The 26,881-nt window shown below is 41.5% G+C and overlaps 1 protein-coding gene across 1 annotated transcript; it reads left to right on the top strand.

The window, feature by feature from the left end:
• Positions 1 to 1,033: 1,033 nt before the first annotated feature.
• socs3l.L (suppressor of cytokine signaling 3-Like L homeolog) lies at positions 1,034 to 26,881 on the top strand. The gene is made up of 2 exons (XM_018226359.2): positions 1,034 to 1,313; positions 25,536 to 26,881. Exon 2 carries the CDS (start codon positions 25,580 to 25,582, stop codon positions 26,276 to 26,278), a length of 699 nt encoding a protein of 232 aa, XP_018081848.1. The 5' UTR covers positions 1,034 to 1,313; positions 25,536 to 25,579; the 3' UTR covers positions 26,279 to 26,881.

Here is a 26,881-nt window from a genome sequence, read left to right as displayed (position 1 = left end):
ATTTTACAGGCCTGGCCGGTAAAAATGATGGCTGAACCCAATGTTATTGATAGGGAAAAAAGATAAATACATAGAAAGGCCGGTATTTTTTTCCAGAAAAGGTGGCAACCCTAGTTGTCACCCGGTAAAAATGATGCTTTGTGCCAATGTTATTAACAGGGAAGAAAGATAAAAACATTGGAAAAAAAATTGGCTTTTTTTCGAGAGAGGGTGGCAAACCTATCCACGCCCCTACCCCACTGCATGAATCTTTACGCTCGCAGTGTCCCAGACGGGCACCATTGGGACAAGACAAGCCTAGGCCTGCTCCCCCTGGTTACACCAGTGGTACTTGCCACATGTATCATTGCCATGCTCCTTAATGGCCTCTAAACACTTCCATTCTGCCAGGGGGGGGGGCAGCCCAAGAGTTTGGGAAGCAGTGGCACCTATAATGAGGTTCTCTCTCAGTGGAATAAGACAATGTAAAAGGCGGGAGGCAGCGAGGTGGTGACCTAGGAAATAGGCCGGTTAATAAAGTGTGAATGAATTCCTGGAGATCTGATTATTCACATGAAGGAAAGATGTTATCAGTCACTGCTCTGAGACTGTAATCAACTGAGCACAACTCATTCCAGGCGCCCCCCGCGCGAATGAGGATTTTCACACTTTTTTTGTTTATTATTTCATTCAGCTGCCTGTGGTGTGACAGAAGGTAAGTCCTGTCGTTCAGTTATGAAGGGAGATAAGAGTTAAGGCGGAGGGGGGTGGGTTTCCTGTTATCATTTCAGCTCGTGTTTGTAATGACATTTGCACTGCGGGGAAAAGGAATAAAAAGGAGTTAGCGCATTACGAGTCCACCCCTTTACCAACATCACCCTCAGCACTTCCAGGAATACAGCGGGGGGAGGGAACCCAGAGCGGGGGAACTGAGGAGAAAGGCAGCCAATCAGTCACTCCCAATCCAACGCGAGCCCCGCCTCCGGCCAATCAGCGGCTGGGAAGGAGGGAGAAAAAAAAAACAACATATACACAGGCGAAAAAAAAAAAAAAACAACCTCCTTCAAAAAGTAAAGCTTTGAATGTGGAGGGACTGGGGGGGCTGCGACTTCCAATTGGGTTATTGGCACGGAGGACACATGGCTGGAGCCTTCATTTATTTGCCTTTCATTAATACTTATTTAGGCGCATCTCATTGGTTCCAACAAAAGTAAGAAGGAAAAAGTGAGGAGCTGCTACTTTTCCCCCTGCACTAAACATGCCTCTAGATCCACGCTGAACTATGGGGGTCTCCTGTCCATTTGCACTGGGGGAACTTTGTAAAGAGACTTAAGGTAAGGCTGAAAGCTCTCTCATTCTTCTGCATGAATACAGGACAGGAGGGCCCCTGAAATGGAGGAAGGCTGGGGGGCCCCCTATTTAAGTAGGAGGGGAGGTAACAACCTACAGCTGTTGTTGAACTATAACTGACCACTTTGAGAGCTGCAAGCTGGACACCCCTAATGTATACACTAAAAGATCTTTATTATCACATGTCTTTGTAATGTTATTATCTACCTCCCCCCTATTCTATATATCCCCCTATTCTATATATCCCCCTAGTCTATATATCCCCCCTAGTCTATATATCCCCCCTATTCTATATTTCCACCCTATTCTATATATTCCCCCCTATTCTATATATTCCCCCCTATTCTATATATCCCCCCTATTCTATATATCCCCCATATTCTTTATATTCCTCCCTGTTCTATATATCCCCCACATTCTATATATCCCCCACATTCTATATATCCCCCACATTCTATATATCCCCCACATTCTATATATCCCCACATTCTATATATCCCCCACATTCTATATATCCCCCACATTCTATATATTCCCCCCTATTCTATATATTCCCCCCTATTCTATATATCCCCCTATTCTATATATCCCCCCTATTCTATATATCCCCCCCTATTCTATATCCCCCCTATTCTATATATCCCCCTATTCTATATATCCCCCCTATTCTATATATCCCCCTATTCTATATATTCCCCCCTTTTCTATACACCCCCCCTATTATATATATCCCCCCCCCTCTGCCCTACCCTTAAAACCGACTCTGTGTCTGGGACTGATGACCCGTTGACTGGAAGACACTTATAAATAAAATAATACAGTCGGGGAAAGCTGTGCTTAGTGCAAAGTGAATTCATTAAAACTGCATAGATTCTTTAATGACCCCTGCTGCGTGTGTGTTTTATTTTTTTATATCTGCTCAGTGCTGGGGGTATAGAGGTTATCCAGCCCCAAAGTGTACCTGGGCTGCTGCGATTCCCTTGCACCGGTGTGCCAGCTCTTGTGCAATTATTAGGTAACAGGAGCTGCCAGACGTGCCCCGGCACACTCACGCTCTAAGCCTCGGGAAAGGCTTGTCCTTATATTAGGCAGCTTGTCAAATCTTGTTCTGTGCTCTCATCTGATCATCCTGGACTCTATATAATCAGACTTTAGATTGAAATAATGCAGTTTAACATGGAAATGCTGATTTCAAATTGCATTTAGATGGTATGAAATGTTATTGTATTAGTTTCAACCCTCGTCTGACAATATTGCATTTTGTAAGCTTGTAATCCGTTTGTATTACAAAGCCTCTGTGCTTAAGTAAACCCTTTTAGAACACCCTGCAGTTCACCCTTCTTCAGTTAATAAACTACAACTCCCAGAATCTACTAATATCCAGAAGGTTGATGGGAGATGCAGTTTATCAATGGCGGGAGGGCTAGAAGAACATATTTTGTTCCTTGTCGGCTCCTGTATAATACAGAATCAATATACCGCCGGCATGCTGATCCCAAGAGCTTACAATAAGTCTCAAACAGCCTAGAATGCTATTTTGCAATACTGTGCCTATAGGCTTGCTGCTTGAAAAGGATATAAACCACCCACATTTTTTTCTAATCAAATCAGTCAAATTCATTCTAAACAACTTTCCAATAATGTAAATTAAAAATGTAATTATTACATTTATTACTTATTGTTACAGTATGAAGATGACATTTATTGATTTAAAGTAAAATAGATATATATATAGATATATATATATAGAATTATATTTATATTAGTTTTTTTCTGTTAAAATAAAAACCATTTTTTCTCCATATGTGTGCTAGCTTCTTCTTTTGAGATATATATAGATATAGATATATAGATATAGATATATATATATAGATAGATAGATAGATAGTAGAAATATCTGCACATGTTATCGTAAAGAAAATATTCAGTTCATGTTGGGACCTTTATCAAGGAACCTGAAGGTGATTTATTAGGTGATTTATTAAATATATATATATATATATATATATATATATATATATATAACAGGTGCATATATTATATAATGCTAAAAAGCAGCAACTGGCAATCTGGCCACAGAGCTTACAATCACTTACAAGTGATAACAAGTACTAAATGATCTAGGATAAAATCTCTTGCAGCAGTGTTGAACGTACAATAAATTTTTTTACCAGTAATATTTGCATATCTGTATCCTATTTTCTGAAGACACATAGCAAGACATTTTCTAGTGTTCGTGTTCTGTGCGCAGGAGTTTGAGCCGCACTGAAAGGCTCGGAGTGGAAAATCCATAATTGGATGAGATCTGATTGCCAAAGAGCGTTTATGTGCGATGCACTTGTGAATTTCAATGCCCGTATGGTGTTCCACATAGAAGAAGTGAATTGCCTGTTCCGTTCCTAAAATAGCAATGGCTGTAGCCCACTCATTCTTCATCTGTGGTCCCTGGGGGCCTCCTCATGACTATAGAGCATATGTTGAAGTGCTTGGTGTATGCATCCGAAGCCGCTGTCCGAGGGAATTGTCAGAAGGTTAGACTCCAGTGATAGGGATTGCACTAAGAGCTCCGTATCTGACAATGGCATTGTTCTGGTTGGGCAGTGACGAGGGAACGGGTAGGTAGTCACAGGGGTGTGTGAAATGTTTGCCAAGCAAAATACAGTAGAAACTGGTACAGGTATGGGATCCATTATCCGGAAACTCGTTATCCAGAGAGCTCCAAATTACGGAAAGGCCATCTCCCATAGACTCCATTATAATGAAATAATCCAAATTTGTAAAAATGATTTCCTTTTTTTCTGTAATAATAAAACAGTAGCTTGTACTTGATCTCGACTAAGATATAATTAATCCTTATTGAAACTAGGGATGCACCGAATCCACTATTTGGGATTCGGTCGAATCCTTGGTGAAAGATTCGGCTGAATACCGAACCGAATCTGAATCCAAATATGCATGTGCAAATTACTGGCAGGGACCGAAAAAGTGGAAACATTTTTTCGTTTGTGATGTAAATTCACATGATTTCCCTACCTGCCCCTAATTTACATATGCAAATTCGGATTTGGTTCGGCCAGGCACAAGGATTCGGCCGAATCCGAATCCTGCTGAAAAGGCCGAATCCTGGATTCGGTGCATCCCTAATTGAAACCAATACCAGCCTACTGGGTTTATTTAATTTTCTAGTAGACTTAAGGTATAAAGATCCAAATTACGGAAAGATCCCTTATCTGGAAAACCCCAGGTCCCGAGCATTCCGGATAACAGGTCCCATAACACTTGATGAGTTACACATTTCTAATCTGTGTTTGGGATGTGTTTAACTGTAGTGGGGTTTCCGGTCAGAGCAGACTCATTACTCATATAAAGTAGGCTGTTAGATTGTAAGCTCTCGCGTGCAGGGCCCCGTTGTTGCCCCTTAACATGTATGTGCATCTACACCGGTGAAACGGCTTTTATGGGAAAACTGTTAAATCTTGTCTTTGTATCCCCTTATTACAGCCGTTTTAAAACTATAGGCACCCTAAATTGGGTCCCAGTCGTGTTTAAGGTCTCCAGGCCGCCCTTTAATAAAGTGAAATATCCTGCTACAATTCACTAAAATTAAGTGCATGTGATATTCTAAACTATTTTAACTTGAGTCTCCTGAGAAACTCGACCTTAAAGGGATTGTTCCCCTTTGCGTTAACTTTTCCTATGATGTAGGGAGTGTTATGCTGAGACATTTTGCAATTGGTTTTCATTTTATATTATTTGTGGTTTTTGCATATTCAGCAGCTCTCCAGTTTGCAATTTCAGCAATCCGCTTGCTAGGGTCCAAAATAAACTAACAACCATGCATTGATACTGGAATATGATTAGGAGAGGGCCTGAATAGAAAGACGAATAATTAAAAGTAGCAATAACACAACAAATGTGTAGCTTTACAGAGCAGTTGTTTTTAGATGGGGTCAGTGACCCTATTTGAAAGCTGGAAAGAGTCAGAAGAAAAAGGCAAATAATTAAAAAACTCTATATATATATATATATATATATATATATATATATATATATATATATATATATATATATATATATAAATGACGACCAATTGAAAAGTTGCTTATGATTGGACATTCTATAACAGATTAAATGTTATCTTAAAGGTGAACCATCCCTTTAATGTGTAAAGTGTTGCAGGGGGAGGATGGGGCTATATACATGATCATAATAATTTAACCTTTAGTGTAGCTGCGCTTTGGGGACCCACTATGTGGAGGACCCAGTGCAGCTGCACTCTATTTTCATATCCCTATACTAGAGTCCTGCAGCAGGTCGTGTACACTGCAGGATGAGGGTAGGATTTTCCGGTGCGGGTATAGATACGGATCAGGTTGTGGGTCTCATCTAAATTTCTTATCTTATGTTATATTGTCTATATTTTACTCCTTTTAAAATTTGACAAAATTTAGTTTTGTCCCTGCCCACTTTTGATGATGTCACTTCCCGTTTGCAGCAACATCCCTTCCTGTTTAATGGTAGTTGGCGGGTTGCGGATAAGGCAGTACGGGTCCGGGTCAGGTAGCCAGTGGCGGAACTGCAGGGGGTGCGAGCAGGCCAGTGCCCGCACACCCTCAGGGCCCCCCGGCAGCTCGTGCGCCACTGAAATGCGGGCCGAAAATCGCGTACGGAGCGGGGCAGGGGGCCCGGCTGCGCGTCCCGCACCAGGGCCCGCCCCCCTCTAGTTACGTTACTGCAGGTAGCAGGTAAAGTGGGTAAATATGTGGGTCGGTCTGGGTCTTATAAATCGGTTCCGCCAGGACTCTACCCTATACACAACTGTGTCTGTTCTTAGTGTACGTTTAAATAGTTGCCTATAAAAACACATTCCTGGTGGGGAGCATGATGGGAGTTGTAGTTCATCACAGCCTGCAAATTTGACCCCACTATTTTAGAGAGTACAAAACTCCTATGCCAACTCGTCTGTTTCATAGTTCCGCACCATGAAAAGCTGTGCCCCGTGCCTGAATGCTTTTACAACGCTCACAGTCAGGAGTGTGTCGACCCATTCATTAGAAATGGCCAGAGATGGAGTTGCCTGCGTTGTTTGCCTGCAGAAGAGGAAACTATTTTCAGTATTTCTTTTCGACCTTCTTTAAAATGTAGTGACCAGATCTTTAAATGTGTTCTGTAGAGCAGCAGTGATCTGAATAAAACCTCTGCAGCTTCTCAGTTAAAGGGACCGTCTTTTTATAAAGGGGCACTACCGTGTTCTCTACCCATGACAGAAGGGCGATTATTTGTAAAGCAGTAGATATACGGATCCGCACACACTATTATCTGATTAATTAGTAGTGTGTGTGCGGATCCGTATATCTACTGCTGTTGCTAAGGGACCTGGTCGGGTCGACGGAAAACCAGCACCACCAATGCAGTAATAGAGAAACACAGAGAGAGCGGTAGAAAAAACACAATGCTTTTATCATTTGTAAAGGCCATAGAAATCTTAAAGAACCCGATTCTAGGAGCACTAATTCCCTTGCAGTCTTATATTTAAAGGGGAACTATCGCGGAAATTAAAATTTAATATAAGTTCCAGCATACTGAAATAAGAAACTTTCTAAATACAACCAATTAAAAATTCTGTACTGTTTCTGAAATAATCAAGTTCATCTTCACTATTCCTCTCTGCGTCTGTTTCTCTTCATTCTGTCTTCATGCAGCAGTTGGGTGTCAGATGAATGATCCAATATATCTTATAGGGGGTCTCCTTTTGCCTAGCCCTAGAAGTTGTATTAGAGCTCACTCTATGAAAATCACCAGAAATCATCTTTCTACATGCAGAATTTATGCAAAAGACAGTTATTTTGTTAGATTTTGTTTGTACTGGAATCAGTTATTTGAATGAGCTCTAATTCATCTGCTCAAAAAAAAGGAACCCCCCCCCCTATAAAATATATTGGATCATTCATCTGACACGCAACTGCTGCACAAAGACAGAATGAGGAGAAACATGCTGAAAGGAATAGTGAAGATAAACTTGATTATTTCAGAAACAATACGGAATTTTTAATTGATTCTATTTAAAAAAGTTTCTTACTTCAGTATGAGGAAGCTTATATTAAATTTTCATTTTCACAATAGTTCCCCTTTAAATCCGCAGGTCCGGGTGCAAGTTGTAGGTCTGTGGATTGGGATTTGGTCTACTTGATTAGACCCATGCAATAGTGATGTGCGGGTCGGGCTTTTCCCGACCAGCACCCGCCCTCCTACCGCCCAAGCCCAACTTCCGTGTTCCTTTTATAGACCCGCCCCACCAATGACATCACAAAAGGGGCGAGACGAGAGGCGCGTGTCTATAAAAGTTCAAACCGGAAGTTGGAAGCCGTCATTTGGAAGGTCGCGGGTGGGAAGAGCAGTCAGAAGAGCTCAACCTGCACCCGCCTACGACCCGGAAAGGGGGGTGCAAGGTCGGCCTGAACCCGCCTGACCCACGGTTCCCACGGGTATCGGGCCTGCCCACACATCACTACCATGCATGTCTCTACCATAGTGGAGAGCAGCCACCTACTTACATTGAGATACGTGACCAACCTGTAGCGCTCCAGTTTTGGTGAACTACAACTCCCACCATTCCCCTTGACAGCAAGAAAGTTCAACAGCGTTGATACTGGTGCTAGTTGCCCACCACCCCTGTATAAAACAAAAGAATAAACTGCACTATGAAACAGAAAAGTTCATATCCAGTGGCAAGTTTAACCTCCTTCCCACGGATAGAATAACTTCCCTTAAAGTAACATGAGCTAGCAACAAAAAAGGCAGCTGTGGGGTGGAAGATATGAGATCTGGAGTTTCCCTTTAAAGGTGTGGATTACAGGGAGAGCTGTTGTAAAGAAATCAAGTGACCAAAATCCTAATATTTTTAGTGTTTAAGGGCAGCGGCCGACGGGGAGATTTGTTGTCCCGCAATAAAAATGCACGACTGCGCATTTTCGGGAGATTTGACGCCCACAATGAAATCTCCACTGCTACTGTTGTAGGATTAATGACGAGGAAATAATTTTGGCACGTTAAGGGTAGGGACACACTGGGCGATTTGGGGAGATTTAGTTGCCTGGCGACTAATCGCAGCGACTTTTGTCCCCGAATGCCTCCCCTCACTCTGCACCTGGATAAAATGAAAAGTCGCCGGCGCTAATCACACACGGCGATTCGTTTTCCGAAGTTGCCTCACGAGGAAACTTCGGGCGACTTCTGAAAACGAATCGCCGCGTGTGATTAGCGCAGGCGATTTTGCATTTTAGCCAGGCGCAGAGCGAGGGGAGGCATTCGGGGAAGATTGGTCGTGGAAAGTCGCGGCGATTAGTCGCCAGGCGACTAAATCTCCCCAAATCGCCCAGTGTGTCCAGGCCCTTAGGGGGTGGTTAACTTTTAGTATGTTATAGAATTTCCTATTCCTAGCAACTTTTCAACTGGTCTTCATTATTATTCCTCTTCTGCATCTTTCCAGCTTTCAAATGGGGGTCACTGACCCCAGCAGCCAAAAAACGACTATTCTCTGAGGCTACAATTTAAGTATTGCGGTTAATTTAGATTCTTTTTTATCTTTCTATTCAGTCCATTTCCTATTCATATTCCTATATCTCATTCATTACACTACCTGGTTGCTAAGATAAACAAGACCCTAGCAACCAGGCACTCAGAACCCACTCTAAAGGTAAACACACATGAGCCTACACTCATAGGTATCCAACCAACTGGGAGTAGACAAAACACCTAGGTAATGTACAAGGGACTTGCATAGTGTTCGTCTGACACTTTCCAGCTTTCAAATGGGGGTCACTGATCCCGTTAAAAAAATGCAGTGAAAGGGGCTACAAATGTATTGTTATTTCTACTTTTTATTACTCATCTTTCTATTTGGGCCTTCTCCTATTCATATTCCAGTCTCTTATGCAAAGTATTTTTGACCCTAGCAACCAGAGTGCTGAAATTACAAACTGGAGAGCTGCTGAATAAAAAGCTAAATAACTTAAAAACCACAAATAAAATATTAAAACCAATTGCAAATTGTCTCAGAATATCAATCTCTACATCCTACTAAGTGCAGATTTATCAAAGGTCGAGGTGAATTTTCAAAGGAAATTTTTTTTCAAATTTCGAGCTATTTTTTTGTGTGTACTTTGACTAGGGAATAGTGCAAATTTGATTCAAAATTGAAATTTATCATGTACTGTCTCTTTAAAAATTGAACTTTGACCATTTGCCATCTAAAACGTGCCGAATTGCTGTTTTAGCCTATGGGGGACCTCCTAGAACCTAATTGGAGTCAATTGGTGGACTTATTTTGTTTTGTTTTTTTGGGAAAAACGTTGAATCTAAATCGATCGAATGTGCTATTCCTTTGATTCAAATTCAGCCAAATACGGACCTATTCGATCCAAAACGGATCTATTCGACCAAAAAAAAATGTCCACTTAATTTTGGTTGGTCTTTTTGAATTCGAATTTCGAAGTTTTTTCAATTCGAAATTCGACCCTTGATAAATATGCCCCTAAAAGTTAACGCAAAGGCGAACAACCCCTTTTTACTACTTCCCTACAATAAGCGGAGTTCTTTTAAAGAGCGATTCTGAGCTGTATATATCCCCTTTTTCTGTGGCTTACAGATAAGTATAAGTCTATTATGCAGATTGGTTTATCTGGGCACCGGCAATGTGATGATCTACCTCGCAAGAACCAGTAAAGTGAAGACTAAAAAATAGTTTCAGTTTCACTGTTCGTCCCTTTAATTTCAGAATTACAGGGACCTGTTTTTATTATAACCACTAAAGTAACCTGTAGTGGATGCCCACGAACTGTTTTCAGAAATACTTTTCGTGTTAAGATTTTGTGATATTGGTGGTATATGAGTGTGCTTCCTCAGCCTTACAATATTTTTCCTGCTGTAAACTATTCAGCCATGCTGTATGTCAGTAGCAAGAATCCGTCCGTCAGCAACTTACAGCATGTGTGTGTTGGTTGCAGCAGTATAAAAATGTTAGGTTGAGCAACTCATAAAAAAATCAAATAAAAAACAAAAAAAACGGAGGCATAAATAGTTAAAAACTCTTTGGGAAACACTCCAGCTTACTGGAGCTTTATAATAGCGATCACTCTCTTTAAAGCAATAGGCAAGTTGTATTTTCAGTGAACTCATATTATACTTACCCTTTAATCTTGCTTTTAAAGGACCAGTAACATAAATCTTAAAAAAAAAACACCAAGACAGTTTAAACTTTTAATTCGCAAAGCTTTTATTAAGAAATTACTTACCGATTCTCTGCATGCGATCCTCTTCAGAAACGGCGACAGGGCGACGATCCATCGTGCGGCACTCGATTTCTCCTCCCTGCATTCCTTATAGGAGATAGCCAGGGAGGAGAAATCGAGCGCCGCACGATGGATCGTCGCCCTGTCACTGGTTCCTGAAGAGGAGCGAATGCAGAGAATCGGTAAGTAATTTCTTAATAAAAGCTTTGCGAATTAAAAGTTTAAAAGTTTAAACTGTCTTGGTGTTTTTTTTTGTTAAAAAGAAAGGATTAAAAAAAAAATATGTTACTGGTCCTTTAACTAAAAAAATAGGTAGCTATACTTCATTCTGAATCAGCTTGTGTTTTTCTGTACCCTTTAAATGGTTTGTTCACCTTTAAATAAATGTTTAGTATGATGTAGAGAGGGATATTCTGAGACAACTTGCAATTGGTTTATGAGTTATTAACTTTTTATTCAGCAATTTCAGCAATAAGGTTGCTAGGGCCCAAATGACCCTAGTAACCATGCATTGATTAAAATAAGAGACTGAATTATGAAAAGGGGAGGCCTGAATAAAAAGATGTCATAAAAAGCAGCAATAACGATATATTTGTTGCCATACAAAGCATTTGTTTTTTGTTTCACATGGGGTCAATGACCCCCATTTAAAAGCTGGAAAGAGTCAGAAAAAGAAGGAAAACAAATAGAAAAAACTATACTTAAATAATGAAGACCAATTGAAAAGTTGCTTAAAATTAGCCATTCTATAACATACTAAAAGTTAACTTAAAGGTGAACCACCCCATTAAAGGGGTTCTTCGCCCTAAAAACATATAAAAAAAATTCTATTGAACGCAGCAGTCTCTGTCTGTCTGGTTATATCTTCTGCACATTTGGGTCTGACTTCTTAAACAGTGTAGCAGATTAACACGCCTGGAGGAGAACTGACTCCGGCTACATTGTTTCAAGAGTCAGGAACAAAGAACAAATGATAGATACTGTTTTCAGATGCAATTATGTTGTACAGGTATGGGATCCGTTATCCAGAAAGCTCTAAATTACGGAAAGGCTGTCTCCCATAGACTCCATTTTATCCAAATAATCCAAATTTTATAAAATAATTTCCTTTTTCTCTGTAATAATGAAGCAGTACCTTGTACTCAGGGGTGATCCTACCCAATTTGCCACCCGAGACGGCCTTCGTTTTTGCCACCCCCTCATCCCCACGGCACTCACCTTCAGCGCCAGATGGGGGTCGGCAGGGGTCCACGTCGCTAGTGCAGAGAGAGCAATCGCGCTCTCTGCACTGGAAGAACCGAGTTTCTGGGTTTAAAACCGAAATTCGGTTCTTAGTTACCAGGAGCGCCATTTTTGCCGCCCCTGGCAACCAGGGGGGCGCTGCCGCCTGAGGCAAGTGCCTCAACTCGTTAACGGAGCGTCCCTGCTTTTACTTGATCCAAACTAAGATATAATTAATCCTTATTGGAAGCAGAACCTATTGGGTTTATTTAGGGGCAGACAAAGGTTGAGATGAATTTTTGAATTAAAACAATTAAAAAATTCAAGCTAATTTTTGTGTGCTACAACTAGGGAATAGTCAAAATTCGATTTGAATTTGAAAAAAAATGTGAAAATTTGAATATCAAAATTTATCATGTACTGTCTCTTTAAAAATTCGACTTCGACCATTTGCCATCTAAAACCTGCCGAATTGCTGTTTTAGCCAATGCGGGACCTCCTAGAACCTATTTGGAGTCAATTTGTGAAAAGTTTTTTTTTTTAGGAAAAACTTTGATTCGAATGCGCAATCACTTCGATTTGTACGATTCGAAAACTGACCTATACAGCCAAAAAAAACCTTCGACTTCATTTCGGTTGGTCTTTTTGAATTCGAATTTCGAAGTTTTTCAAATTCGAAATTCAACCCTTGGTAAATATGCCTCTTAATGTTTCTAGTAGACTTAAGGTATGAAGATCCAAATCATGGAAAGATCTGTTATCCAGAATGCTCAGGACCTGGGGTTTTCTGGATAACAGACTCCATACCTGTACAATTGAAGTTTAAAAAAATGGGTAATGAATGTATATGGTAAAGCTGATCACATAACATTTTATTTAATTATTCTAAAAACAGTTTTTGGGTATAGGACCCCTTTCCCCCCCCCCCCCCATTTATGTATTACACTTGTTGACTGTTAGTCCTGTTTGGTCAATTGATGAAGAAGGGAAACAAAATCCCTGCTCAGGCCGGCGCAGGGATATCGACTGGTTCTGACACGTGATAGGTTCATTGGGTGCCTCTGATTCTGAATAAGTGCCACCTTTAATCTCAGAGCTGGTCTCAGAGAGGTTGTTCACCTTTGAATTAACTTTTCTATTATTTTTTAACCATTCTCTAATTCAAATCTGTACCTGGTTGCCAGCGCCGATTCTACTTACAGCGCCGCCTGAGGCAGCTCCCTCAATGCCGCCCCTCCCTCGCCGGCAGGAACACTAATGCGAAGAGCTCAATTGCGCTCTCTCGCAATAGTAAAGCCGAATTTCCGGTTTAAAACCCGGAAATTCGGCTCTTAAAGGTACCAGGAGCGGCTTTTAGCCGCCCCTGGAAACCTCTCCTGCGTTGCCGCCTGAGGCGAGTTTCTCAACTCGCCTCATTGGCGGCGCGCCCCTGCTGGTTGCCAGGGTAATGACCCTAGCAACCAGATTGCTGGAATTGCAAACTGAAGAACTGCTGAATAAAAAGCTAAATTACTCAAAACTCAAATAATGAAAAATGAAAACCAAATACAAATTGCCTCAAATATCACTCTCTACATCATACTAAAAGTTAATTTAAATATGAACCACCCCTTTAAAGGGGTGGTTCACTGTTAAAATCAAAAGGATTCTGTCATGATTTTTATGATGTTTTTATTTCTAAATTACACTGCAAATCATTCACTCTACAATATAACATTTCATTCCTGAACCAGCAAGTGTATTTTTTATAGTTGTAATATTGGTGTATAGGTACATCTCAGGTCATTTTGCCTGATCATGTGATTTCAGAAAGAGTCGGCACTTTAGGATGGAACTGCTTTCTGGCAGGCTGTTATTTCTCCTACTCAATGTAACTGAATGTGTCTCAGTGGGACCTGGATTTTACTATTGAGTGCTGTTCTTAGATCTACCAGACAGCTGTTATCTTGTGTTATGGAGCTGTTATCTGGTTACCTTCCCATTGTTCTTTTGTTTGGCTGCTGGGGGGGAAAGGGAGGGAGGTGATATCACTCCAACTTGCAGTACAGCAGTAAAGAGTGACTGAAGTTTATCAGAGCACAAGTCACATGATTTCAGTGTAGAGAAATTAATACTATTAACTGATGAGTTTTGAAAAAACAAAAAACTCGCAATTGGTTTGACTTATTTAGCTTTTTATTCAGTAACTCTCCAGTTTGCAAGTTCAGCAATCTGGTTGCTAGGGTCCAAATTACTCTAGCAACCATGCATTGATTTGAATTGGAGACTGGAATATGAATAGGAGAGGCCTGAATAGAAAGGTGAGTAATATATGTAGCAATAACAATATATTTGTAGCCTTTCAGAGCATTTGTTTTTTAGATGGGGTCATTGACTCTCCGTTTGAAAGCTGGAAATAGTCAAAAGAAGGCAAAAATGATAACAAATAAATAATGAAGACCTATTGGAAAGCTGCTTAGAATTGACAATTCTATGAATACTAAAAGTTAACTTAAAGGGATACTGTCATGGGAAAACATGTTTTTTTTCAAAACGCATGAGTTAACAGTGCTGCTCCAGCAGAATTCTGCACTGAAATCCATTTTTCAAAAGAGCAAACAGATTTTTTTTATATTCAATTTTGAAATCTGACATGGGGCTAGACATATTGTCAGTTTCCCAGCTGCCCCAGTCATGTGACTTGTGCTCTGATAAACTTCAATCACTCTTTACTGCTGTACTGCAAGTTGGAGTGATATCACCCCCTTCCTTCCCCCCCCCCCCAGCAGCCAAACAATGGGAAGGTAACTAGATAGCAGCTCCCTTAAGGTGGCCATACACAGACCAATAACCAAGTCGGCAGCTTATTGGCCTGTGTATGGGGCCCCCCGAAGGGCTTCCCCGATCGAGATCTGGCCGAAAGTCGGCCAGATCTCGATCGGATGGGACAAAAAATCTTGTTGGATCGCGGCCTCATCTGTTCGTGGATGCTGTCCCGCGATCCGACCGCCCGTTCCCAATCGTTAGGATCTGATCGTTGGGCCCTAGGGCCCACGATCGGATCAGCCCAATATTGCCCACCCCAAGGTGGGCATATCGGAGAGAGATCCGCTCGTTTGGCAACATTGCCAAACGAGTGGATCTCTCCGTGTATGGCCACCGTAACACAAGATAACAGCTCCCTGGTAGATATAAGAACAGCACTTAATAGTAAAAGCCAAGTCCCACTGAGACTGATTCAGTTACATTAAGTACGAGAAATAACAGCCTGCCAGAAAGTAATTCCATCCTAAAGTGCAGGCACAAGTCACATGACTGGGGCAGCTGGGAAACTCACAATATGTCTAGCCCCATGTCAGATTTCAAAATTGAATATAAAAAAATCTGTTTGCTCTTTTGAGAAATGGAATGGAGCAGCACTATTAACTGATGCTTTTTGAAAAAAACATGTTTTTCTATGACAGTATCCCTTTAAAGGTGAACCACCCATTTAACAGAGTGGGCAAAATCCAGTATTCATTACACTGAGATTCTTTGGAAGGTTGGATCAGCACTGAACTAAACACTTACAGTATATATACTTGTCCTTTAGTACAAAATATTAGGATTTTACAAGTCTTTTTTGACCAGCCTGAAACCAAACATGAACTCCTGTGCTTGGTCTAATATCCTTATATGTAACAAGAGGGGGTTACACAATCCTTTATATTACCAGCAGTATATTGGCGTCTAATTTCTGACAGCAATGTGTATTTACATACAATGTGCCGCTCCCAGGCACCAAGCTAATTGCTGAACTCCCAACAGTCTCTGCCGTGCTCCTGATCTCTATCATTTCCCAGAAATGGAGCGCTCTAGTGACCCGTCCCCCTGCCGCTGAACTCCAGATAACGCGCTCTATGTGACAATCTGCAGGAAAACAAATGAGTAGCACGTTGATAAGAGCAGTTAATGGCCAGAAGCAGAGAGAGACAGAGAAGTGAGGAAACTGCAAGGGGATAATAAAAGACATGGACGATTGGAGGCCTCTCCCTAGAGCACAGGAACCGAGGCCTGGGAGTTCTTTAAAAAGCTTGTCATAAAAGAAGTGTATAATTATGTTTTACTGCCAGAATATCCTTCCCGGATATCATGAGTGTTACCTGTCTGCCTCACTCAATGGAAAATGATCTTTTTTTTTTGGTCCTGTCAACAGAACAGAAGGACACTCTTAGGGTAAGGGCACAGCTGGCGATTTGGGGAAATTTAGTCGCCTGGCGACTAATCGCCTCATCTTTGGGGGCGACTAATCTCGAATGGCTTCCCCCTGTCTTCTGCCGGGTATAATGAAAACTCGCCTGCGGCATGGCACACATGGCGCTTCGTATTCCGAAGTCGCCCCAAGGTTCTTAGTGAGGCGACTTCGGAAAAGGAAGCGCCGCGTGTTCCATGCCGCATTGATTTTTCATTATAGCCGGCAGAAGACGGGGAAGCCATTCGGGGAGATTAGTCGCCCAAAGAAGAGGCGATTAGTCGCCAGGCGACTAAATCTCCCCGAATCACCAGGTGTGCCCTTACCCTTATATTTTAGGGCAGAAACACACTTGAAGATTTGGGGAGATTTAGTCGCCCGGCGACAAATCGCCTCTTCTTCGGGCGACTAATCTACCCGAACGGCTTCCACCTGTCTTCTGCCGGATATAATGGAAAATCACTGCGGCATGGCACACACGGCGCTTCCTTTTCCGAAGTCGCACTCGGAGCACTTCATTTTCAAGAGTCGACCTATGTTGCCTCACAAGGAAATGGCCAGCTCAGTATCAGCCCAGTATGGGACCTGTTATCCAGAATGCTCAGGACCTGGGGTTTTCTGGATAACAGCTCTGTCAGTAATTTGGATCTTCATGCCTTAAGTCTACTAGAAAATCAAGTAAACATTAAATAAATCCAATAAGCTGGTTTTGCTTCCAATAAGGATTCATTTTATCTTAGTTGGAATCAAGTGCAAAGTACTGTTTTATTATTAAAAAGAAAAAGGAAATAATATATAAAAATTTGGATTATTTGCCAAAAATGTAGTCTATGGGATGAAAAACGTAAAATGGAGGCAGGGTCAGACCGCGACCCAGGAAGAAAACCAGGGTGTGGATCTGGGCCGGTGGGGCCCACTAGAGCCGGGGGCCCACCGGGTTTTATGCCCAGTCCGACCCTGAATGGGGGTTCTACTGTAAATTCCTTCTAACGCATGGGAGACAAGAGGCCCTGCTCCATTCATCTGATCCAATATTGGGGTCACACAGAGCTCTGCCTCCATCTCACGCCCCTCTCCACTCACACTCTGTAACCCATGTCAGTGCTTTCTTTGTCTTCCCCACCCCCCTCTATCCGCTTTCAGAAGAAATATTTTCTAAGAACAGAACTTTTGGTAAGAGCTGAAGGGAAAACATTTACCGGAATTCCACTGAGAGCGGCAATTCCAGTCGCTTTCATTTGAGCTGCTGAAAGTAAATAAACGTTCATGTTTCCAGACAAGAGCTGAAAGTCTGCTCCTACGCGGGCTCCTACAATGATTCTTTTAGGGACATGGAAATGAATTGTTCTGAACAAAGAAAAAAAGAGACTTTTTTTTGGTTTATGTGGGGTGAGTGGCTGGCCATTGGGATCTCCTCTTTTTGTTTTGTAGATGGGGTCAGTAACCCCCCCCATTTGAAAACTGGAAAGAGTTAGAAGAAGATAAGCAAATAATTCAAAAACTATAAAAAATAAATAACGAAGGCCAATTAAATAGTTGCTTAGAATTAGCCATTCTATAACATACGAAAAGTTAACTTAGGGCTCTTACTGACGAGCGTTTTTACCTGCGCTCCCCTGCGTTCCGTTTTTCTGCGTTCAGCCGCAGGGGAGCGCAGGAATAGACCCATTACATTTTTTCCAATGGGGCTGTACTCACACAGGCGCGTGTAGGCGCCGAACGCAGGAAAAATGCAGCATGTTGCGTCTCAACCTGCGTTCGGCGCCTACACGCGCCTGTGTGAGTACAACCCCATTGGAAAAAATGTAATGCGTCTATTCCTGCGCTCCCCTGCGGCTGAACGCAGAAAAACGGAACGCAGGGGAGCACAGCTACAACCACTCGTGAGTAAGTGCTCTTACACACGGCTGCATTTGCCTGCGATTTTTTCCGTTCACCCGAATGGGAGCACATTAGTAGACGGTCAATCATTATGAAGATTTTTTAAGTATAAAATCTGAATTTTTAGTGGGGAAAACATTTTTTTAGAGATTTATTAGGGCAGGGGAGCGCAGGAGTAGACACACTCAATTATTGTCAAGGGGGCTGTACTCACACAGACGCATGTATGCGACAAACGCAGATGAAATGCAACATGCTGCGTCCCAACCTGCGTTTGGCGCTTACATGCGGCTGTGTGAGTACAGACCTTAAAGTGACCCACCCCTTTAAGGTTGTGTGTAATTATATGTTGTAAGTAGAAGAGGCCACACTCATTGCCCTAGAAGGAAACAGGAAACCTAATTGAAACTAAGGTTTCCACCTCACCCCTTTAAAACCGAACAGATATTGAATCCACAGCCTGCATGGCTAATTAGCAATTCATTTAGATGCATGATACGTGGCTGCACATAAATCAATCCAGTTTGCAGCATGCATCTAAATGAATTATTAATTAGCCATGCAGGCTGTGGATTCAATATCTGTTCGGTTTTAATTTAAAGATGTGAGGTGGAAACCCTAGATCAGTGATCCCCAACCAGTAGCTCCTGAGCAACATGTTGCTCTCCAACCACTTTGATGTTGCTCTCGGTGTCCTCAAAGCAGGTGATTATTTTTATATTCCAGGCTTGGAAGCAAGTTTTAATTGCATAAAAACTAAGCATAGTGCCACGTACTAAATAACCAATTACAGCCCTTATTTGGCACCCCAAGGGACTTTTTCATGCTTGGGTTGCTCCCCAACTCATTTTTAATTTGAATGTGGCTCACGGGTAAAAAAGTTTGGGGACCCCTGCCCTAGATTTATAGACTGCTAACCTGATCTGATCATTTAGGCTGAACGCAGAAAAACGGAGCGCAGCTACAACGCCTAAGGAATCTGCAGCCTGTATGGCTAATTAGCAATTCATTTAGATGCATGATGCATGGCTGCACATAAGGGTAGAGCTCCACGACTCCATCCGACACGTGCGTTTTGTCGACAGGCGTTGCCCTTGGCAATTTACGGAGTTTCTGGTACAAGCGCATTAGTAGGGGGGCAATCGGTTTTCCATCCATCTTTGATTACAATCAATAATATTAGACCCCAGGCTGGTGCTCCCCTTCACTTAAAACATGCACCAACTGCGTTATAGGATCTGCGCCAGCAACTTCTGTTTCTTCCCAGTAGTGACCTGCAGGTATCTTGGAGCACCCAAAGGACCACCCTGTAAGAAACAGAAGCGAGTGGCATTGATATGAACATACCCTTATATAGGGAAGAGGAGGAGCACAAGCCCAAGGCTAGCGGTTGTATTTACTATGGGGTACAGTTATGGGACCTGTTATGCAGAATGCTCGGAACCTGGATAACAGATCTTCCCATAATTTGGAACTTCATACCTTCAAGTCTACTAGAAAAATTTTTTTGCTTCCAATAAGGATTAATTATATCTTAGTTGGGATCCAGTACAAGCTACTGTTTTATTATTACAGAGAAAAAGGAAAGCATTTATTAAAAATTGGATTATTTAGCTAAAGTGGAGTCTATGGGAGATGGCCTTTCCGTAATTCGGAGTTTTCTGGATAACGGGTTTCCGGATAACAGATCCAATACCGATGCCTAATGGATTAGCACCCCCAGCCAATGAATTTCAGCTTCCTTGTCCTTACAGAACACTGAAGTAAGCCTGAACATAACGTCTCGGGTATATCTAGATACGCATATTTTTAACACTTTCTGCAGGTTAATAGTTCCTCCATTTGGTAAGTAATAATCTTCAGTTTCTCGGAAGCGCCGAGCGTTGGCAGCAGAACAAACAACACGCAGAGACTGTTGTCCAGAACTCCTCATTAAATTGTTCGTGCCTATAAATCAGAGGGGAATATGCAGTCACACCATGAAATTACATTTACTAACACAGAAAAATAAATAATGCACCAGAGCAATCCTTCAGGACAATGAACACAATTGATGAGCCTCATAATTCAAGTCCGAACCATCGGGGGGGGGCTTACAGGGGGTCATTAATAAACGACAATTGTGTTCTTCCTGCTGGGAATTGCTGGGCAGCACCAGTATTCACTGCTTAGAGACCATGATTAATACATGCTCCTTAGAACACCATTTCCCAGTAAGAGCCTAACAAATCAGATATATATTATGTTAATTTCTGGGAAGGATGTGCTCCAAGGCTTTGCTTTTATAGCCCAGTATATCTTATAGGGAATTGTGTTCAGGCTTCTGCTACATTGAATTGACAGTCAGAAGCAGTAATTTGTGATTAAAGAGGTAGTCCACCTTCAAATTAACTTTTAGTATGATGTAGACAGGGACATTCTGAGACAGTTTGCAACTGTTTTTTTTTTTTTATTATTATTATTATATAGCTTTTTGTTCTCCAAAGTTTGGAATATCGGCAACTATGTGGTTGCTAGTATCCCATTTACCCTAGCAACCAGGCAGGGATGAGAGAATGGAAGATTAACAGGAAAGGGCATTGCCGGAAAGATAAGTAATATAATAAGTAAGGATGCACCGAATCCACAATTTTGGATTCGGCCGAACCCCCGATCCTTCGCGAAAGATTCGGGCGAATACCGAACCGAATCCTAACTTGCATATGCAAATTAGGGGTGGGAAGGGGAAAACATTTTTTTACTTCCTTGTTTTGTGACAAAAAGTCACGCAATTTCCCTTCCCACCACTAATTTGCATATGCAAGTTAGGATCTTGTTCGGCCGGGCAGAAGGATTCAGCTGAATCCGAATCCTGCTGAAAAAGCCTGAATCCTGCCCGTATCCTGAATTCGGTGCATCCCTAATAATAAGTAACAATAAAATTGTATCCTCCCAGAGCAATAGTTTGTTTTTTCTTTTGCTTCTGGTCGCATATGAAAATTAGAATAAAAGGCAGAAGAATTATATCAATTAAAAAGTTGCTAAGAATAAGTCTACAACATGCTATGGGGGTTATTTATTAAAGGTCAAAGAGTTTTTTTATACCTCGAATGAACTCACAACTGAAATGGCTTCTTATTTAAGAAAAAACACAAATGGAAAATACTCCATATAGAGGGTTTGAGTTGCGAAACCCAAAAACTCAAATTAATTGAGTTATCTGCAGTTTTCAGGGGACCTCTGCCATTGACTTCTACATGACTTTGACAGGTTTCAGATGGTATATTTTTGGATTCCAGCTATTTCCAATATAAATATTCAAGTTTTTTTTTGTTTGTTTTTTAACTGAAAATGTGAGCAATTTTCGTGGAAAACACAACTCGAACCTTAATAAATAACCTACTAAAAGTTAAATAGTTTATTGGAAAGTTGCTTAGAATTACATTGCCTCATTGATTGTTATGCAAAAATGTTTTTGGGTGGAGTTCCCCTTTAAGGTCAACCCTTGGTTCTTCCAACCATGACCTGGAAACACCCAATAAATACTGGACTGCAGACCCCTGTGTATAACAAGTTTGATCAAATATCTTAAAGGGGAAGTATATCGAGCTTGTTAGACACCAGTCCAAAAAATAGGGAATATGTTGTACATGCTTTGCCTATTGTTTTAATTAAGCAATGTCTGGGGTTTTTTGGTTTTTTTTTAAAGAATGTTTTCACAAAAAAATCGAGCAATTCGAAAGTTTTCACGAAAAATCATGGAAATGCGCAGGCAGCGAAAAGCAGAAATTCACTGCGAATTCGTGCCAGGCAAATTTATTCACCCATCACTACATATAATATCTAATCTTTTCTGTAAAGTGATACTGACATGTTCCAGAGTTATCAGAAAGCTTCCTGGCACTATTCTAATGTGCTAAAATTAACACCTCCCCAGTTTCTTGTGTCGGCCAGTGACACCCCTTAACCCAAAGTGGTGTTTATACGCCGTGGGCTCAGTAAACGTTCTCAAAAGAACCCTGCCATTAGTCTCACTCCTTTGATAAGCCATTATTATCCCACTATCTTTTACATTATAAACTCTTTTGAGAAGACCCCCCCTTGTATCATTTGGATTTTTGTATGTAATCTGTATGTTCTATGTATACACCTGTTTAGGGCAGAGACACACGGTCAGACTCGGGGAGATTAGTCGCCTGGCGACAAATCTCGTCTTCTTCGTGGCGACTAATCGTATCGCTTCGTTTTCCGAAGTCGCCCAAAGTTTCCTTCTGAGGCAACTCCAGGCGTCTTCGAAAAATGAATCGCTCCGACCGCGTGTCTCTGCCCTTACTGTACAGCACTGTGTAATATGTTAGCTCTTTATAAAATACATGTTAGCCATTGTAACATTAAAGGGGTTGATTGCCTTTGAGAAAACTTTGAGTATGATGTAGAGAGGGATATTCTGAGACTCTTTGCAATCGGTTTTTATTTGTTATTATTTGTGGTTTTTGAGTTATTTGGCTTTTTATTCAGCAGCTCTCCGGTTTGCATTTTAATCAATCTGGTTGCTAGGGTCCAAATTACCCTAAAGGTGGCCACAGAGTAGCCTCTTCTCCCCTACCTCTTTCTGTTGGGGTTCCTCAAGGCTCTGTCCTGGGACCCTTATTATTCTCCCTCTATACGTCCTCCCTCAGCAAATTAATCATCTTGTATGGTTTCCACTACCACCTCTATGCTGACGATACTCAGATCTATCTCTCATCTCCTGATCTCAACCCAGAACTCCTAACTTGCGTCTCCTCCTGCCTGTCCGCTATCTCTACCTGGATGTCGCAATGCTACCTTAAATGAAACCTCTCTAAAACTGAAATGGTTCTCTTTCCTCCAACTAACACCAGTAATATCCCGGAAGTATCCATCATAGTTAACAATTCCACTATCACCCCCTCTCCCCAGGCCCGGGGGCCTTGGGGTTATCCTAGATTCTGCCCTGTCCTTCACTCCTCATATCCAGTCACTTATTAAATCATGTCACTTCCACCTAAGGAACATATCCAAAATACGATCATTTATCACCCAAGATGCTGCCAAAATTCTTATTCACTCTCTCGTCATATCCCGTCTAGACTACTGTAACTCTCTTTTAATTGGCCTCCCCCTCCAGAGACTGTCACCTCTCCAGTCCATAATGAACACTGCTGCGAGGCTCATACACCTCAGCAACCGCTCCTCCTCTGCCTCGCCATTCTGTTAATCCCTGCACTGGTTTCCACTACCTCTCAGAATTAAATTCAAGTAAATGACCCTGACATTCAAAGCACTTCATAACTCTGCCCCACCCTACATCTCTGAACTCATCTCTATATACTCACCCAACCGCTTACTACGCTCCTCTACTGACCTGCTACTCAACTGTTCTCTCATTACCTCCTCACACGCTCGCATTCAAGACTTTGCAAGGGCTGCCCCCTCCTCTGGAACTCTCTCCCACGTTCTGTCCGACTTTCTCCCAAACTTTCTGCTTTCAAGGAATCTCTTAAAACACACTTCTTTCGGTTCAGTGACCCCCATTTGAAAGCTGGAAAGATTCCGAAGAAGAAGAAGGCAAATATTTCAAAAACTATATAAAAAAATAAAATAAAAAACAATGCAGACCAATTGAAAAGTTGCTTAGAATTGTCCATTCTATAACATACTAAAAGTTAACTTTAAGATAAACCTCCCCTTTAAAGGGGATGGCCATCATTTGCAAAGTCCTACCTAAGCCTGATTTATTTTTCAGTCCAATCAACAGTATCTCCAGAAGTGCATTTGTATAGAAAAATAATTATATGTATTTTAACATTTCACATTCACGTTTAAATAAAAAGAACGGTTGTGCTTTTGAAAATCATGGCACTTTATAGATCATTTTGGTGTTGTAAATACCTGGACATCCTGGGTAACAGCCTGTAGACCATTACTAATAGGCAACTTGTTTGTGATGCAACTTATTATGGAACTAGTAGCGTTGTTCCTCTACAAGGCCCAGTGATTCCTGGCAAGGCTATTAAAGGGGAACTATTGCGAATATGAAAATTTAATATACGCTTCCTCATAATGAAGTAAGAAACTTTCTGAATACAATCAATTAAAATGCTGTACTGTTTCTGAAATAATCAAGTTCATCTTCACTGTCCCTCTCTCAGCATCTGTTACTCCTCGTTCTGTCTTCATGCAGCAGTTGGGTGTCAGATGAATGGTCCAATATATCTTATGGGGGGGCTCCTTTCATAGAGCTCACTCAAATAACTCATTCCAGTATAAACAAAATCTAACAAAATAACTGCCTTTTGCACAAATCCTGCATGTAGAGAGACATGATGTCTGGTGATTTTAATAGAGTGAGCTCTAATACATCTTCTAGGCAAAATGAGCCCCCTATAAGATATATTGGATCATTCATCTGACACCCAACTCCTGAATAAAGACAGAATGAAGAGAAACAGATGCTGAGAGAGGAATAGTGAAGATAAACTTGATTATTTCAGAAACAGTACTGCATTTTTAATTGATTATATTTATAAAGTTTCTTATTTCAGTATGATGAAGCTTATATAACATTTTCATTTTCTTCCCTTGTAAAGTAAAGTCTAAAATAGAATAAGGCTAGAAATGCTGTATTTTGTATACTAAACATAAACATGAACTTACTGCACCACTAACCTAATCAAACAAATGATTTATGCTTTCAAAGTTGGTCACAGGGGGTCACCACCTTGTAACTTTGTTATACATCTTTGCAAGACCAAGACTGTGCACATGCTCAGTGTGGTCTGGGCTGCTTAGGGATCGTCATAAAGGTTCAAACCAGCACAAGTCAAATTATATCTGACATAGAGGCCCGATATGCAGACTGCACTGGGTCCTGTGTTGTCATGTAATCTAATGTGGATTTTATAGTTTTTGTTTAATACAAACTTTTTCCAACTCTGCAGAACTAGTGGCTGCAGCAAAATAATCCTCCAAAAAGAATCCCAGTTTATCTGTTTAAATCTGGCTCCTTGATCTTTGTCCCTGCAGCTGGAGTTGGAAACAGTAAAGGGGAAAAATAAAATCCAATACAAATCTCTACACAGTCGCCGACTGCTCTACAGGGAAACAAACAAAGCTGTTTGATTTCTGCATGGCTGGGAAGTAAGGCGGGGGCTCCCCCTGCTGTTCATAAGTATCATTGTTTCCCTGCAGAGCAGTTAGGGACCGTCTGACAATTCCTATCCACAGCATTAAATGAAGGGAGAATTTCACTGCATACAGTCAGGTTTCTTGTAAAAACGGGACACGTTTTTTTATTAAAGTATATTGGAGATAGGTTTCTTTTTCATTAAAGAACGTCAATATGAGATTTCTTTTTTACATGCGCTTTAATGAAGATGACCTGATGAAGCTTTTATAGTCCCCCCCCCCTATAGATCCCAACGGTCAGTTCCTATCCCTTTGCCTAACTCCAACACCTCTGCATCTGAAGAAGGTTTAGCTATAGGGAAGGCCCAGGTCAGCCTTTGATACCAACTGTTGAACGCTACTTGAAAACATATCATTTTAACATTACCCACTATGTTTGCTTTTTATCTCATGTACGTTTCAATTTTTTTTTTCAGGTGAGTTAGAAAGATGGATTCAGGTGAGTCGTGAGTATCATGTTATGACAACCTGTCTGGCTCATCCTTCTCACAGGACTCAGTGGCCAAGGTGGAGTAGCCTGACGATGGTCACACTTCGCTGGAGTTGCTTTCATCGCTGCCCTTGTCCATCGTCCCTCTTTGCAGCCATGAATCGACAGGCTGCCCAGCTGTCTTACCACTATAAATCGTTCTGTGGGGACTATGAGAGGGTGGAGACTGCTCTTGAAAGACTGGAAGCCAGCGGCTACTACTGGAGCACCTTGTCTGGCACAGAAGCCAAAAAGCTCCTATCTGACCAGCCTGTGGGATCCTTCCTCATTCGTGACTCTTCCGATCATCACCATCTTTTCACCCTCAGCCTTCGCACGTCTGCTGGTATCACAAACCTGCGCATTAAGCTCGAGGGTCCTTCCTTCTATCTGGAGACAGTGGCCGGGGCAGAGACTTCTCACATGTTTCCTTGTGTGGTCAAACTGGTGGAGCATTATATGCGTCTGACAGCGGCAGGAGAATCTGACTCCAACTTGTGCTACGTTGAAGGGAGCGACCAACCCGTTCCTCTCATGCTCACACAGCCGCTGAATTGCAAAGTGGTTTCCCTTCAGTATTTATGTAAAAGGACAGTGGTAGCCAACATGCCACCTGAAGCTTCTTCTTCAGGAGAAAACATGGAGGAGCTACCGGTGTCTAAAATGCTCAGAAACGCCTTTAGAAACTAGATAGACCCGTGCATTTTTTTTAAGGAGGAACATTAATTAAGGAACTTCTAGTTCAGAAGATGCCGATTCATTTATCTAATCACAATTTAAAATTAAATGAAGTTGTTTTTTTTGTTTCTTCTTCTGAACACAGAATACTCAACAGAAGGAAAGGACCCGTATAATTACCCGCCTGAACCTCAGAATACTGAACAAAAACTTTCCAAGAGTTTTCTAATGTTGCGAAGAACCGTAGTGAATTTATTTCCTTGTACGTAATTATGAATTTTGTGGAAACACTAGCGGTATTTTACGGCGTTTCTTAGTAGTATTAATGGATAAGTGTTTCTCAGCCGGTAGGATAAAGAAATCATGACTGTGACATAACTGAAAATAAGCTTATAGGGAAACGAGCAGCAGAAGGCTCACATTTTTAAGTTGGCTGGACAACAGCTCAGCTTTAAGATATTCAACCAACTGGCCTTTGGGCTGATCAGTGTTCAGTGTCGGACTGGGATACCAGGGGACCACCACAAAGTCTTAGGCTGAGGGCCCACTTTCCAAACTATTATACCTCCTCTCCTCAACCTCTTTATTCTCCAAGTCTCGTTTCATACTTTACTC

Source organism: Xenopus laevis, chromosome 7L (assembly GCF_017654675.1).
Source record: "Xenopus laevis strain J_2021 chromosome 7L, Xenopus_laevis_v10.1, whole genome shotgun sequence".
Taxonomy (NCBI): domain Eukaryota; kingdom Metazoa; phylum Chordata; class Amphibia; order Anura; family Pipidae; genus Xenopus; species Xenopus laevis.
This window is presented reverse-complemented; position numbering and strand designations above follow the sequence as displayed.

What these genes read in the sequence shown, in the direction of transcription:
- socs3l.L (XM_018226359.2), top strand. Translation starts at nt 25,580, where the DNA reads ATGACAACCTGTCTGGCTCATCCTTCTCACAGGACTCAGTGGCCAAGG.